General features: G+C 37.4%; 1 protein-coding gene across 1 annotated transcript in view; it reads right to left on the bottom strand.

Moving 5' to 3' along the window:
* The window catches only part of PDE10A (phosphodiesterase 10A), a 247023-nt gene that overhangs the window by 127751 nt on the left and 101246 nt on the right, over window positions 1–18026 (bottom strand). The window contains exon 2 of the mRNA XM_058534019.1: window positions 2678–2806. Coding sequence (XP_058390002.1) covers window positions 2678–2806 — 129 coding nt within the window. The remainder of the gene's footprint in view (window positions 1–2677; window positions 2807–18026) is intronic.

Raw genomic sequence — 18026 nt, 5'->3', positions numbered from 1 at the left:
CAGTTGATCCCTCAACAACCAGAGGCTGGACCTCCAGCGATCCCTTGGCTTCCCCTGGCACAGTTTCAACATCTGCCAGCTGAACACGACTCTACCTGATCTCCCCTGATTGTAACCAGATGTAAAGGGTGAATACATTTGAAATGCCTTGGAAATTACAACTCCTCTATGGCCACAATATTGATGCATTATAAATACTACTGTGGTTTAACCGAAATATGCCATGCATTCCCTATTTTTTAAGAGTTTTGCCTAAGAGCACCAAGCAAGAGTAGGTGCTCAGTAAAATACTAAATGAATGAAGAACAACCGGCTTTCTTGACAGCACAAAGTTACCATTAAAAAACACTTGCAAGCAATATGAAAACCAACCATTTTATTTTATTTTTATAAGTTTATTTATTTATTTTTTCCCCCCAAAGCCCCAGTAGATAGTTGTATGTCATAGCTGCACGTCCTTCTAGTTGCTGTATGTGGGACGCGGCCTCAGCATGGCCAGGGAAGCGGTGCGTCGGTGCGCGCCCGGGATCCGAACCGGGGCCGCCAGCAGCAGAGCGCGCCCACCCAACCGCTAAGCCATGGGGCCGGCCCTGAAAACCGACCATTTTAAAGGCAAATATAATCTTGTAATTTAAATAATCATCCCTTTATTCATTTATTAAAAATCTGAATTTTCATACATGAACTTCTCTAAGCAGAATATACCTTTACACAATTTTCTGTCCCCATAGTATAGATCATTTCCATATGAGGCTGGTAATGAAATAATCTGGACAGGCTTGTCTCATTTTCAACAAACTACTCTCCAAGACCTTCTATCTGTCACACTTTCTGATCCTGGGTCCACCCACGGACATGGAAACACTCCCTGAAAATCCTCTCCACAACAATTTTCTTCCTCAAGACGTTTCAGTGAAGGGATTTGGAAGGAGAGGCGGCCTGGTTGAGGAGAACAGGAAATTTTAAAAAATAATGAGGGAGCAAGGGAAGAAATGAAATGCTTCCACTGACCACGACCTTAATCCATAACCATATAAATCAAATAAAGATATTTAACTGGCTTTCTCTACTGCAAAGAAAACCGGGCAATGCTTTCTTCACGCCATTCTCACAAGGTTAGTGCTAAAGCTCCTTTTTATACAGTCTGCAAGGGCCACGGTGACACACAATCTCGCTGAACCCAAAGTGGATGTCACAAGATACATTCTTGTGATAAACTCCCTCGGAGGAGGAGGTAAAAAGGGTCTTACCAGACTGCAGCGGCAGAATTAAAGCTTCCCTTTTACACACTTCCACTGCAAACTGCTTGCCTCCTGGTTTACTACTGATGCACTCTGAGACGTGGTGGCTTCTCTGCCTGTCTCACCACTAGATGGTAAGCCCCAAGTCCACATCTCACCCTGCCTCTCTTCATGGACCGTCTCTAGTCCTCAGCAAGGTCACTGTCAAAATCATCTCCTTATCAGGACAAGTTTTTCTTCCCGTATAACTGAGTGCTGTTTCTGTTACATACTGCTTTTCTTAATAATCATTTAAGTCTTGAGTGTATGTATCAAACAGTTTAAAGTAGTATTTGATCAATTAACATAGAAAACAGATTTGGGAGATATGGAATGATGCAAATTTTTATAAAAATTTAAGAGTTAACTATCACTGCAATACTGAAACAGTATGCAAAATTTTTCATTTTCTAAGACCTAGACTCAATTTAGTTATCTCACAGATACCATACATTCTTGCACTATATTATTATCCATCATTATATAGCAAGTTCAAATATGCATCTTTCCACAACGTACCTTAAAAACAACTAAGTCACACATTTGAAAGTGTCAAACTTCTCAAACTGTTTTCAAATATTTGAGGTTTGTAATAGCTGAAATATGCCATGTCAAGCTTCATTCTTTATATTAAATGCTATGATTGTTTTGAAAAGAATATGCCTGTCTCTGATTTATTTATATTTCTCTCTCCCTCTTCCTATATATTTTTGTGTTTTTAATATAAAAGTTCTTCAAATAGTTAAAGTCATATATAAAATTAATGTCCACCATAAAAACTACATTCATAGAAATTAAAATTCATATTTGGCCAAATATAATTCATTTAAAACCAAAATTAAAATTATACTACAATATTCAAATCCAATATATTAATATATATTCAAATGTGGGGGAAATTTCTTGGACTTCAAGCCCACATCAAGACTTTTAAGCCTACATGTCTTTTTTTCATAAATATAATTGTGTCTTAAGTTTATGAGTGTGAATGAAATGTCTAAGGCAAAGTCAAGAGATCTTTTCCTACTGTGCACATATAAAAATTATTTGAAGATTTCTTTTTGCAAAATATACTTTTGAAATGTATATAAAGAATATTTTATAATCATTAATATTAATCAAATAAAATTAAGTCTAATATTAACCTCTGCATTTTTCAAATGGTCATATCTAAATAAATTTTCAAGAATTCTTTGCCAAGTTTTTTTTAGTCAAGGATCTTTCTTTTCTATTCATTTCCTCTCATTCTAACTTATCTTTTTAAACAGAATAAAACTTCTACAGTATTAAAATGCTAATACTTGTCGACTTTGTATTTTACTTTCTAGCATGTATTAAATACCTTTCTGTAACCATAGAGTAGAAATAATCCACACTCAGTCTGAATGAGATCTTACCTTCTGGTTTGTTGTTTTTCCTCTTCAGCCATTTTTCTACAGTCTCTGCACTAACACTTTCAGATACAAATTCATCTAATACCTGGGGGTGAAGAGAAAGATAGGCCTTCACTTTTTCATCCGTCAAATCTGTAAAAGAATTGAAAAGAATAAAATTAACCTATATGACATCTTCATATACACCAAAGATAGATAAAAATGACACACTTAGATTGATTAAAGACATAAATATACAAAGAACATACAGATGTATATACATACAATGTAATAGTATTCATCCATAAAAAAAAATAATGCAACTCTGATACATGTTACAACATGAAGGAACCTTGAAAACAGTGTGCTAAGTAAAATACGCTGCACACAAAGGACGAGTATTATACGATTGTACTTATATGAAGTATCTAGAATAGGCACGTTCATAGAGACAAAGTAGATAGGGATTCCCAGGGGCTGAGGAGGAGAAGAAAGGGTACAGAGTTTCTGTTTGGGGTGAAGGCTAAGTTTTGGAAGTAGACAGTGCACGAATTGTGAGTATAATGAATGCCACTGAATTCTACATTTGAAATGATTAAAATGGCAAATTTTATGTCACATATATTTTACCACTATAAAAAATAGTAAAACAAAAAAAAAAAAGTAAAGTTAGAACTTGAACGATTTTAAGCTACAGACATTACATCATGTTACACAGCTGTTTTCCAACAGTAAATTTTAGTGTTATATTTGAATGGATGCTATGTTCCAGTATTGTGCAGTTAAGCCTTACAAAGTACTTATTTTTTTTGTAAATAGTTATCATAGATTTAATAGTCGAGGTAAGTGAAACTCTAACCATAGTAACAAACAGGAGAATATACATTTTTAGGAGCTAAAAATGTTTATGACTAAGTTCTTATCTTTTACTGTTTATAACACAAATTCTCCTTTTTCTCAGGGTCATTAAATCCAATGATATAACTAATGCTCAGTTCAGAATAATTTTGACATTTGGTCATTGGTATTCTATGTATGTAGTCAGTTTCACTGAAATAATTTTCGTGGTCTAACAATAACTGTTGACGACACATAGGATTTTCAAACATAGTATTTTTACATGTTTTCATGTTAAACATAAAATTATGTTTTCAAATCGATGCTTCATGTTGGTATGCCATTTCATTAAACAACTCCAAACCACAAGCAGGAGTTCAATAATTATTACTTAGTCGTGGTAATTATTTTTACTACTGTCTCCTTTCTGAAATATTCAATAAATTACTATCCTTAGGGACGGTTAGGCGAAAAAGGTAATGGAAAATTGTACTTGGAGACGCAGAAGGGAAGAAAAGGAAGCATATCTTTATGACTCCAGGGAATTGGCTGCATGTTTTCACCACCAGAAAAGGCACAGAATTCACATGTGTTAATTAATTCTGCTGGGGACTAGAGTCACAACTGTTCTCATTCTACAACAGAATGGTAGAACTGAGAAGGCAAATGATTTCTTTCAATGAATTCAGTACTTAAACAGTCCACTTAAACTATATATATAGACATGGATATATAATTATATAGTCATATTAGATAAAAGAAAAACAAGACCCCTGTCTAAGTTCACCCTGCCAAAGAGCCCCAGGGATGTAAAATACAATTTGAAAAATTCCACAAGGTGCTAAAGATAAGAGACTCATTAAAGTGAGAGAGCTCTCCTGACAGAGCAAGTTACAGTCCTCAGATACACAAGGCACAGGATGTTGAAGTAAGCTGATAGCTGACTTGACCTTCAAAAAGACAGAGAATGCAAATTTCATACTCTCTTTGATTACATCACAGTGTACATATTTGACATCTGATTCCTTCTTAAAACTTCCTTCTATCACTCTTGCGATTCAACCCTATACAGTTCGTATCCTAGCTTCCTATTTGCTCTTTACTTCTGCTTTCTCCTCAATAATCTAAGTCGATGATGGAGAAATCTGAATCAGAAATCTTAATATATTTTTGATCTCCAGTCCTTGGATATTCTTCCATCACCTCAAGCTCCATCTTGACTCAAAACTAAATGCCATCCCCTTCCCACTTATTCTTATTATTTAATGTATTAATTAAAATCCACTAAGTGATTTTAACTCTCAACTTTCCTTTTTCTCTTACTATTACTCTCCATTTTCCCAGCAACTCAGGCTGAAAATACACAGTTATAATTGACTCATCTCCTGTCATCTCATTTCATCTTAATGTGTTATTACACAAGTCCTACTTGCCAAATTATGTATCAGATAAGAGACTTGTATCTGAAATATACAAAGAGCACTTAAAACTCAACAAGAATAAAACAAACAACCCAATTAAAAATGAGTCAAAGATCTGAACAAACGCTTCACAGAAGAGGATACAGATATGGCAAATAAGCATATGAAAAGATGCTCATTTGCCATCAGTGAATTGAAGGTAAAACAAAAATGAGATTCTACTACATACCTACTAGAATGGCTAAAATCCAAAAAACTGACTATCAATTTTGGCAAGGATGCAGAGCAACACAATCAAATTCATTGCTGTTAAGATTGCAAAATGGTAGTCACTTTGGAAGACTGTTTGGCAGTTTCTCATAAAGCTAAATATAATCTTACCATATAATCCAGTAGTCACATTATTAAGTATTTACCCAACTGATCTGAAGACTTATGTCCACACAAAAACCTGCATGTGAACTTCATCACAGCTTTATTCATAATCATCCAAAACTAGAAGTACCAAAGACGCCCTACAACGGGCAAGTATACACAAGTCGTGGCATAGCCGTACAATTAAATACTATTTAGCAATAAAGAGAAATGAGCTAACAAGCCATGAAAAAACATGGGTTAGTCTTAAACGCATACTGCTAAGTCTTAAACGCACACTGCTAGTCCGAAAGGCTGCATCTTGTATAGTTCTAATTACAAAACACTTTGGAAAAGGCAAAAGTGTATAGAGAGATAAAAAAAGATCAGTGGTTGCCAGGTGTTCAAGGGGAAAGGAGGAAGATTGAATGGGTGAAGCACAGGGTATCATACTGAAACTATTCTGTACGATACTATAATGGTGAATACAAGACACTATGCACTTGTCAAAACCCATAGAACTTTATAGCACAAAAAATAAACTTTAGTGTATGTGAATTTTTAAAAAATAATTTAGAAGGTTGAGCTATCCCAGGATGGAAGGTAGAATGAGACAAAAGAATCTAAATGTATTACAATTATATGAAACAACCTCACTGAAGGAGGTGGAGGATAAGGTGTTGACTTACGTAACTTTGGAAACGAGTCTGTAAGACTAAAGGCCAAAGAAACGGCATAAAAGCACTGTTCTCTAGTTGATAAAGTTATCCCATCTGGGTAGACCTCAACAATTCTGATACCACTATTCATGTATACTGGAACTGAACCACCAAATACGTGGACAGTGGGAATGAGGTTTCTCAATGGTAAAGTGGGACATCACAGATAAGCAAGAGGAGTCTAGAATGATCTATGTGGTAATGGATTAGAGTTTGAGACATCAGTATGAACTCATATTTAGCTCAATATAGACACGATGGTACACAGAAATACTGGCAGGTGTACTATGTATATACTCATGATGGTATATACTCACCTATTTCCTTGCTATGTTAGCTGAGATGGCCTAGAAGCAATAATATCCTAGCACCAACACAAGTACATGGAGCACCCACATCTTGGTTTCTAATATCATTCCCCAATAAAGGAACCACAGCTCATTGGAGAAATGGCTGATTTTAGGACAGGTACAGAAAATACATAAGATGAGCTTGGAGCATCTTGTACTGGCAGAAAGTAAGGAAGTGTTAAGCACACGCGTGCGTGCACATACACACACACAAAATGATGGGGTATGTCAAAAGGACGCAGAAACTGATTGAAAGAGCTCCCAGTGGTTCAAAAATGGAACCACTAACAAACAAATTTTGAGCAACAGAATAATGTGGTACTGGATTATAACCCAAAGAATAAAATAAATATCCATGCTATGGTCTGAATGTTTGAGCCCCCCCCCTCCAAATTCATATGTTAAAATCCTAATCCCTAAAGGTAATGATATTAGTAGGTGGAACCTTTGAGAGGTACTTAAAGCATGAGGCTGGAATCCTCATGAATGGGATTAGTGCCCTTATAAAAGTGGCTCCAGAGATCCCTAGCCTCTTCCCACCATGTGAGGATACAAAATGTCAGTGACCCTGAAGAAGGCCCTCACCCAACCAAGCTGGCTCCATGCCCTTAGACTTCCCAGCCTCCAGAACTGTGAGAAATAAATTTCTGTTGCTTATAAGCCACTCTGTCCATGGTATTTTGTTATAGCAGCCTGAATAGACTAAGACAATCCATACTGATATAAATAAATGACTGAATAAATAAACAAACAAGAGAATAGACAAATCTCCCATGCAGAAGAATTCCAAACAATTTATGTAGATACTCCGCACTCAAGAAGGTGAAGCATAACTCCTCACTCCATGACACTTATTTTGTATAAATTACTCAAAACTAAGTTTTTAAAGATCAACTGAGTCATAAATGAGTTATTATGTCTAAGTAAACTTCTAGACCAAAGAAATTCATCAAATTCTGGATTTAAGTATGTAGAAGAGAATGAGATGGCAAATAGACCATTTGGGTTGTAAACTCTGTTTAGAATTCCAAATATTATCACATAGGTTTATATTTCAAATGTCAAAAGTTCTAAGAATAATTTTCTTCCCAAATTACCATTCACATTTCATGAAAATAACTACTTCCTTCAACATGAGAATGGTAGGGGAGGCACTATGTCATGGAGATTGAAAGTATAGGAAAAGTTAATTTTCTCAGTGTACCTCTTCACCTGGGCGTGAGCCTGGACAAAGCTTCTAAACTTCCTAAGCCTGGCTTCTCATCTGTACGGGAATGGGACTGGGATGGGACTGGGAAAAAGAACAGCATCCATCTCAGAAAGTCACCATAACCATGCAATGAGATAATCTATACACAGCATTTCTGCCTGGTACATTTAATATGAAAACCAAAAAACCATCTTTTTACCTGTATGAAGCACTCTTGCATTTGAGCCTCGTCCAGAGGCTCAGATTACACATTTGTAACTTTTCATTTCCTTAACTTTAAAACTCCAAATTTTCTAAAACTTCCATTTTTATTTTAGCACTTAATGTTTGCTCACCTTCCTTAGCCATCAAAAGCAATCCACTCCTCTTTTTTTCTAACATTTTATCCATTTGTTACTTCCTATTAACATCCAGTTTTGCAAAGGGCCTTTGGGTCAACACAGGACTCACTTAGAATAAGACATTGAAATAACCATCATTGGACACTCTTGGAAAATGGCACATGTATGGATGATGAAATCATTCTTCTTTTATTTTTGTCTGACTTTGGTTTAATGTTGCCATAGCTTCCCATGGTCTGTACATTTTGTTTATGTGAAAAGACTTAGTGTTTCTTTGAGAACAAACCCAGTGAGAGCAGTAGGGCCAGACCATGGTTGTCATTAGCACACAAGAGCATTCAATGATTGAAAATTAGCCACCAATAATCCACAAAATGAAACATATGGATAGATACTAATATAGATACCTATTCCAAGGTAACATGCACATTTGAACGAATATATTTAAAAATATTCCATTTCTACTAATCAACTACATTCTCTCATCAATGCAACATTTTGCTACAGTGCAAACAGATTATAAGATTAATTACATAGATAGTAAGATTCAACTGACTTTCATCTTCTTCCATTTTTCAACATCTGGCAGGAATGCTAATGAGCAGGGGCTGGGTTAAAGTCTCAATTGAGAGCAGGAAAGAACCAGGATATTGACAGACTGAATGGGCAGACTAAGTAAGGGAGAGTCAGACGGATTTCATTAGTTTTCACAATACCCTCTGAAAATGTCATGAAGGTATTACAATCTAAACAAAAGCTAAATACAGAGTAGTACATGTAATGATTAGATTTAACACCTAACCTGAAGACATATAACAGAGGACAAAATAAAGACTGATAAATATTTTAGTAAAGACAATTGCTTCTGTGGCTAGTGATTCAACCAATAACCTGAAGGACAGATAAGGAATAGCTTCATTTTGATGCTGAGTAACTCTCTTCAAGAAAGAGACAAACAGACAGACAGATAAAAGTCACAGCAATATCTCCTACTTCAATATTTTGTTCCTGGACAAAAGAGTTATAATGAAAAAGATTAGCTCCATTGGGTTTCAATCCATGGTAATGCAAAATATAAACAACAAAATCCCAATATCAATGACCATTCATTTTTCCTCCTTTTTTTTAACCTAGTAACACTGAGGCTTTCTTCCATCTCCCCAGAAATCTTACAAGCTTCTAATAATGTAACACATTATTATACTCCCCTTTTGATTATTGCTATCTACAACCCACAAATTCAGCTTTTTCGGATGAAGATGGTGTGCATGCATGTGTGTGTACATATGTATATATGTACATAAATTTAAACCTTTTATAAAACCGCACAAAAAAACACAACGGCCTCCGATGTACTCAACACCCAGCTTCAACAATTATCAACTCATAGCCAACATTTTCCATCTGTACCCCACCCACTCTCCTCTCATATAATTTTGAATCAAATCTCATGCATCATTTCAACACAGGCATACATATCAATATGGTAAGAACTGTTCTAACCACAAACGCTATTATCACATGTACAGAGAAATTAATAATTATTTTTAATACCATAAAATATCTAAATGTTGAAGTTTCTAATTCTCAACTTTTTTTTTAACAGGCTGTTTGCATGAACCCAGACTCAGGAAAGGTCTACAGCTGCCACTGTTTTATATTTTTTACAGGTTTCTTTTATTCTATAGGTTCGCCCTCCATCTCTTTTATTTTCCCCATTATAATTTATGATTGAAGAAAACAGATCTTTTGTCCAATGGTTTTCTACAATCTGGACTTTTCTGACTTTATCCCTGTGGTCGTGTTTAGCATGTTGGTCTGCCCTCTGTGTTTCCTGAAAACCGAGATTAGATCTAGAGACCTGAACAGATTGAGCTTCAATTTGGAGGTGGGTAGGCAATTTTTATAAGTGGTATTGTGTTCTTCTGTCAAAAGGTTCATGCCATCTGGCTGCCTCTCTGTGATGTTAGCATCATTGATGATCCAAGAGTTATAATTCATTAGGGTTTGAAAATGGCGGTTTCCTAATTCTATAATGCCGTCTTCATGTATTAGCTGAAATAATACAAAGAGAAAGTTCACCTCTACTATTTGGTTAGTTCACAGAGATGAGATAGGATTATAGTTCTCCTTTATTTACCGGTTTTTACAATGAGTTGGTTCAGTAGCATTCTCCTGTAGGCGAGGACTAAAAAATATTAGTATTATTATAAAATAATATATTTGAACAAATCTGTTTCTTCCATTGTAATTACTATCCTTTTTGGTACTCAAATTGTCCCATCTTTTGGCCAGTGGGCAGAGCCTCTTCAAGCTGGTTTCCAAGTTACTGTGACAAGAATCTAGTAGCTCTTGATGGTCTCCTTCTGATCTGCTAGGATAGGATGTTTCAGGTTCAGCTTGTACATTTTCTGCCCCAGATCTGGATGCAGACAATTTTCCTTAAGCTCTCTGTTTCCTTTTAGATGGCAGTGGCATTTCAATTCCAGAATGACGGAATTAGATTACATAACTACTCATTTGTTTATCATACAATACACACACAATAGTATATGAGTGCTATAAACGGGTAAGTTGGACTTTTTTGTGTGTCCTTTAGGATATATTTCACTAGAAATGTACAAACTACTGTATTTTTAAAGTTACTTGGAATATTCTTTTCTCTGGTTATGTCACCAACTGGATACACACTTAGATTCACTTCAGATATATCTTCAAATGTGTCTTTAAGACAAATTATTATTCTAAAAACGGGTATCTATATGCTGAAGCATTTATTATTTCTTAAATCTTATCATCTTAATAATCATAGAAAACTATTTTAGAAAATCACTTTCAAATCAGAGGCTCAAGAACTACTGTTTTTCTCATTCAGAGGGATATTTTTAAGTTAAAAGTGCTAAAGGATCCATTGTGAGAAATAGGAAGAAGCACAATTTTTCAAGTATTAATTCTAATATCTTAATATATGGAGAAAAATCCCAATATGTGTCTGCATTCTTTTAAAAAACCAGTCAACAACATATGACAGGAGCCCAGCACCCTCCTCCACTCGACTCCTGCTACCCAAGTTCTGGTTCCTGAGCTCCCAACCCATAATGCCCTAAGGTTACCCTCCCTAACCCAGGTCTTCTTGATCTTAAAAGAACTCTTTCCTCCCAAATTGGTGTCTTATTATCAAATCCCTTGCTCCAGCCCCATCACAGAAAAGGGGCAGAAAAAAAACCTAAATTCCCATTATCTCACTGTAGCTAAACTCAGATTAGAAGAAATCGTATATTTTAAAATTCCAACATACACATGACTAATAACTTTTTCTCTGATTTATCACAATAATTGTCTCAATTTTATATTTTCCTGTATGTTTACTCCAGGTGTGAAGAATAAATAAACAATTTTCAGCTTTTTAAAGTCTTAATCCAACTGTAAGATAGATTTTGATGAAAAAAAAACCCCACCTTTCATGCTATTAAATATTAGCCTATAATAATTCAATTGTCAAAGCATAGCCTGAACTGTGAGGGGGCTGAAATGAGTGTCGTATGAGGAGTGGGTGAATGACTACAAATGCTGACTTGAGAGAACACAGGGTTCTTGGTGGACATTATCACTGCTTAATCTGAATGCTATTAAGTAAAAACGGTTAAGAAATTTGGGTTGGTTTGTTTGTTTCTGTTTTGTTTTTTCCATGTGTGAACCCAGAGGCAAAACCAGAATTAACAGTTTAGAAAGCCTGATTACAAATTCCACTTCAGGCAGCAATTTTTAGGCAACAAAAGCTTCTATAGCTGGATGAGGTACCTCAGTGGACAGTGCATTCTCCAATAACTGTGAGGTTCAGGAGAGGAAAATCCAGGGGACTTTATAGACCCTTCACAGCCTGAGATGCCATCACATTTCAAACTATCCAGGGAATAGGTGTATACACAAATATATGTTAAAAATAAAAGTTCTCATTAGTTTGAAAAGACAGTTCCAAAATACGTCAGACATAGTAATTTTTTTAAATGTGTAGTGATATAAATGAAATACTTTAGTGCCTTATAACAAAATCTGTCAAGTGAAAACAAAACAAAATATCTTGTGACATACTAAGCAGTGCTGCACTGTCATGTTGCTCAATGGCAATGTTAAGTTGTCTGGGCGTGTGTGTTTGTGTGTGTGTGTATTCACACAAGTTGCATGTGAATGTTCTCCCAGGATGCATATGTATGTTTCTATGCACAACTATTCTTTATTTATCCCAAAGCAAATGCAGGTTAGCAGGAGAATAAGGTCAAAATCAATTAAGCTTGCTTTCAGAATTCCCAAATTCAACTTCATACACCTTCTCCCTACTTGGCATTCCCTCTCTTGCACCTCTCCAACTGCTTAGCCTCCTTCCCTACCAAAGGATTAAAAAGCTAACAGCTTTTTTAATCACAGTTGGCCTCTCTTGAATGTTCTCTCTACATACGATCCTGTGCCATAAAGAGGACTTGCATCAGCTCACTGAACTTCAAAGACTTATGCATCTGGCCCAGAGTAAATTCTCAATAAATACTCCTTGAATAAATGAATTAGAATCCTCAGAGTATAAAAAAGGGAAGTGAGCACAGAGAAGTACTTGGATTTGCTGTCTGTTGACCACAGAAGCAATAATTAAGGTGGAAGCGAAGATACAAGTCCAAGGGCACACCCCTTGAAGCCAAGCTGCCTCTCTGTTTCGGACACTATCTCCTGTCTGAGCTTATTAGACTGGAAGGGGACGGCTACCGACTAGTGTTACCTCCCAATTCGGAATTATATCATACATTTGACCTCACCTTATACACTGGGGAATCTGACTGCTAAATCTCAGGCTTTGGTAAGAAGGTGGGAAGAAAGCTTTGGAGCAGAGACCGCCAGAAGGCACAGGTCAGCCCTGAGAAGAGGCTCCTTGGGGACCCCGCTGTCCTCCTTGCTTCCTTCATTTATTTCTCAACTGTGCCAAGCCCCCTCCCCATCCATGGTCTTTGCTGCTGTTTGCCTTGACTCTTCTGCACTCTTCGCCTGGGGAAGGGAGACGTTTAACCAATTTAAACTTAGCAACTTCCTCAGAGACACTTTCGCTAACCACACACTACATTCACTGTCCTGTTCCACGATGCTCTCATGGTACCTGGTCTTACGCCCCAAATCACTCATCCCAAGTTGAAACCTCCTATTTATTTAGTGTTATCTCATTAAACCTCAGCTTCTCCAAGTAGACTACAAGTTCCATGAGGACAATAATTGACCTGTCTCATTCTCCACTGTCCACGTAGGACAGCCCCTGGCTCTATGCAGAAAAGACTTAACACAGCAGGCCTGAGACTGCTCTCCTCAGACAGGCTGCCTGGAAGGTTGGCCCATGGCTGGCTCCTGGGCACTTGGCTCTGGGAGTTGGACAGTTACAGGCAGAAGGTGCCTATGTGACCAGCTCCCAACAAGAACTCTGGGTACTGAGTCTCTGATGAGTTTCCCTGGTAGACAGCACTTCATTCACGTTGTCACAACTGTCACTAGAGGAATTAAACACGTGCTGTGTGACTCCACGGGAGAGGACTGTTAGAAGCTTGTTCCAGGTCTCCCTGGTCATCGCCCTGTGCACCTTTTCCCTTTGCTGACTTCCCATTGCATCCTCTTTCACTGCGAGACATCTTAACTGTGAGTAGGACCATATGCTGTGTCCTGGAGGCCTCCTAGAGAATCACAGATCTTAGGAGTCTTAGGAACTCCAAGGGACCATCATGATTAAGTGAATTAATCAATGAGTCATTCTTTGTCTTAGGTGATTTCACAGATGTGTAGACGTGTTTGCTGGAAACTGTGCCCAGTCCTGCAAGATCACAGATGCACCCAAGTCAGAAACCAAGTGTCCCAGCAAGGGACTCCTCCTCTCAGAGCCCACTGCTCCTACTCAAATTCCCAGTCCTCCTGAGACCAGAGGAAGTTCATTTCTGTCTCCCACACCATCTTCATGTTTCTTTTTCCATCCAAAGAGTTTAAATGTCTGTATTAAGTTTTCTGAACGATTAGAATTTCATTACATTTTGAATATGCTTTCCTAATTCTGACATCTTTCAATCCACCAATTCTGGAAATATATCCCTGTGTATACTACAATACGGACCTCTTTATGTCAAAGTTTTCCCCCCACAATGTGCTGGGATACATGAGTTTATGAATATAAGGATTTATATAGCAGTTCCTTGTAACTATTTATCAAATAAGGGAAGGGATTAACGGGCTCTAACCTTAATCTCCTTTTTGGCTTCTTTATTTAAAAATGCAAACTCTTTTATATGCAATGAACAGAGGTTATCACGTGACAGATGTAAACGGTTTTCAATATCACTAAAATGGCTCCAGGGGCCGGCCCCGTGGCATAGTGGTTAAGTTTGCACATTCCTCTTCGGCTGCCCACGGTTCGCAGGTTCGGATTCTGGACGCGGACCTGCTCACCAGTCATCAAGCCATGCTGAGGCGGGATCCCACACAGAAGAACTAGAAGGACCTACAACTAGGATATACAACAATGTACTGGGGGCTTTGAGGAGAAAAAAGAAATAAAAGAGGAAGATTGGCAACAGATATTAGCTAATCTTCCTCAAAAAAAAAGTAAGGTTTCTGTCATGGGCTTCAGGGTCATGTAGATGATATAAAAGAAAAAAAGCCTCCAAAGTTATAACATAAACGAATAGATGAGATGGTTTTTGGATTCTTTCAAATCCCATAGCCAATGATACCATTCTTTTTAACCAAGGAGGAAAAACAGGGAGCAAAGTAAAAACAAATGCCTTATCGTTTTTCACAAAAATAGAAAAAAATCCTAAAATCTGTATGGACCCACAAAAGACCCCAACAAGCCAAATCAATACTGAGAAAGAAAAACAAAGCTGGAGACATCACAATTCCTGATTTCAAACTTTATTACAAAGCTATAGTAATCAAGACAGTATGGTACTGACATAAAAACAGATACACAGACAAATGGAATAGAACCAAGAGCCCAGAAATAAACCCTTATATATAGGGTCAACCAATATCTGACAAGGGATCCTAGAAGACTCAGTGGGGAAAAGATCGTCTCTTCAATAAATAGCGTTGGGAAAACTGGATGACCACATGCAGAAGAATGAAATTGGACCCCTGTCTTACACAACACTCACAGAAATGAACTCAAAATGGAATAAAGACTTAAATAAAACACATGAAACTGTAAAACTCCTAGAAGAAAACAGAGGGGAAAAGCTCCTTGAAATTGAGTTTGGCAAAGATTTTCTGGGTATGACACCAAAAGCACAAGCAACAAAAGCAAAAATAGGGGCCGGCCCGGTGGCGCAAGCGGTTAAGTGCGCGCGCTCCGCTGCGGCGGCCCGGGGTTCGCTGGTTCGGATCCCGGGCGCGCACCGACGCACTGCTTGGTAAGCCATGCTGTGGCGGCGTCCCATATAAAGTGGAGGAAGATAGGCACAGATGTTAGCCCAGGGCCGTCTTCCTCAGCAAAAAAAAAAAAGAGGAGGATTGGCAGATGTTAGCTCAGGGCTGATCTCCTCACAAAAAAAAAACAAACAAACAAAAAAAAAAACAAAAAAAAAAAAAGCAAAAATAAACAGGTGGGACACATCGAACTAAAAAGCTTGTGCACAGCAAAGGAAATGATCAGCAAAACAGAAAGGCAACCTACTGAATGGGAGACGATACCGGCAACTATTCACCTGACAGGGGTTAATATCCAAAATAAGCAAGAAATTCGTATAACTCAATAGCAAAAAAAAATCCAATGAAAAAATGAGCAAAAGGACTTGAATAGACATCTTTCCAAAGAAGACATACAAATGGTTAATAGATACATGAAAAGTTACTCAACATCACTAATCAGGAAAATGCAAATCAAAACCACAATGAGATATCACCTCACACCTCTCAGAATGGTTATTATCAAAACAACAAAAGATAACAAGTGTTGGCAATAAAGTGGAGAAAAAGAAACCCTTGTGCACTGTTGGTGGGAAGGTAAATTGGTACAACAACTATGGAAAACAGTATGGAGGTTCCTCAAAAAATTAAAAATAGAAGTAACATACAATCCAGCAATCCTACTCTGAGTACATATCTGAAGGAAATGAAATCACTATCTTGAAGAGATATCTGCACCCCTATCTTCTTTGCAGCATTATTCACAATAGCCAAGACATGGAAACAACATAAATGTCCATCAACAGATGAACAGATAAAAAAGATGTGGTGTATACACACACACACACACGCACACACGCATGCACGCACACAGGAATACTATTCAGTCATAAAAAAGAAGAAAATCCTTCCTTTTGCAGGAACATGGATGAACCCTGAGGGCATTATGCTAAGAGAGATAAGTCAGACAGAGAAAGATACATACTGTATGATCTCATTTACATGTGGAATCTAAAAACTCTGAACTCAAAGAAACAGAGAGTAGAATGGTGGTTGCCAGGGACTGGGGGATGGGGGAAATGGTGAAACGTTAGTCAGGCACAAATTTCCAGCTATAAGATGAATAAGGTCCGGGGATCTAATGTACAGGATGGTGACTGTAATTAACAAAACTGTATTATATATCTGAAAATTAAGAGAGTAGATCTTAAATGTTATCACCACACAAAAAAAGGTAATTATGTGAGAGGATGGAGGTGTTAACTAACCTTATCTTGGTAATCTTTTCTCAATATATACGTGTATGAAATTATCAAGTTGTACACCTTACATTTACATATAAGTCAATAATATCTCAATAAAGCTGGAAAAAATTTAAATGCCTTATAATAATTATCCTTGCCTTCTATCTATCTATCTACACCACCTAATTAATTTCTTCCCACCCAAGTACGTTTCTACTGTAAGAAGATTTGTCTATAACCTAAAAAGGAGTCATTTAATGAACCTTGATGGAATATACCGCCAGGATTCTGACCTACATAATTGATTACTTATTCTAAGTGAGTTAACAGCCTGAGGGGTGCCTTGGCTGCAGAGAAGACATTATTTCCAATGTGCGTAATTTGATGTTCGTAATTTGCATTTATCAGAAGGCAAATCCCACACTACTGTGTTTCTCAACCAAAATGAAATTAATTACGTGCTTTCCCTTGGCTGAGGACATCAGTTTCTTTAACTGAGAAAGCCAAATAAAAACTTAGGCCGCTCAAAGTGATAAGATAAAGATGAAAACAACGATTTTCATTTTCATTTTCAAGAGTCAGCTTAAGTACACCGAAATGTACCCTTGCCATGACTCAGAAAACTACAGCTCCAAAGTGAAGTCTGAAATGGAGGCTCCTATTCAGGTACCGGTTGTGCAGTGAAAGAGATTTAAGACTCTCACCTCTTTAACTCAAATTCAGTTGTAAATCCAAAGCAACCTGGTGGGAGACAGCATATTCTGGTTCTCCAGGTTCTGAGTCACCGGGTGCATGCTCAAATACGGCTATGTTCCTTAAGAAAGGCACTTAACCCTCTAACTCTCGTTGTTCTCACAAACAAAAGTGAGGCCCATAACACCACCTACTCCATAGGGATATAATACATGCAAATATCCACACACATGCTAAGTGGTTGACGAATAATTATTTAATAACATCCACCTCCTTCAAAATAGGGAGCACTTTTATATCGAGAAATACTACGAGATTTGAGATTTTGACAGAAATCCAATCATGCTACTGTTTAAATGTAATTTGACTTTACAAAACCTGTATTTACCTATATGTAAGAAACATTTCATCTAGATGTGTTTCAGAATAAAAACATTTTAGATATCCCAGGAGTGCTTAAACTGAGAATTATCAAGTCCAAAAACTGTCGAGCTAACCACCATATTAAGCAGAATGTGTACCTGAACACTCACCTCAAAGGAACGGAGGCAGGTCTAACGTAAGAGCCTCCAGGCAGGACCACACAGGGATGTGTGCCAGAGGCTGGAGTAGGCAAAGGTATGGGGAGAGCCAGAGGAATATGGAATCCAAGGGCAAGCATACAAGGACACCCCACAGAGTACAGGGTGAAGTTTGCTGAAGGCAAATCTCTAAGAACTCGAGAGCTGTCTTGGAGGAAACAGCCAATGAATCAGAAGATGAGTAAAAACAGGAAAGAAGCA

Source organism: Diceros bicornis, chromosome 39, assembly GCF_020826845.1.
Source record: "Diceros bicornis minor isolate mBicDic1 chromosome 39, mDicBic1.mat.cur, whole genome shotgun sequence".
Classification (NCBI taxonomy): Eukaryota; Metazoa; Chordata; class Mammalia; order Perissodactyla; family Rhinocerotidae; genus Diceros; species Diceros bicornis.
The sequence above is the reverse complement of the archived record's forward strand: the minus strand, read 5'-3'. Positions and strand labels throughout refer to the sequence as shown.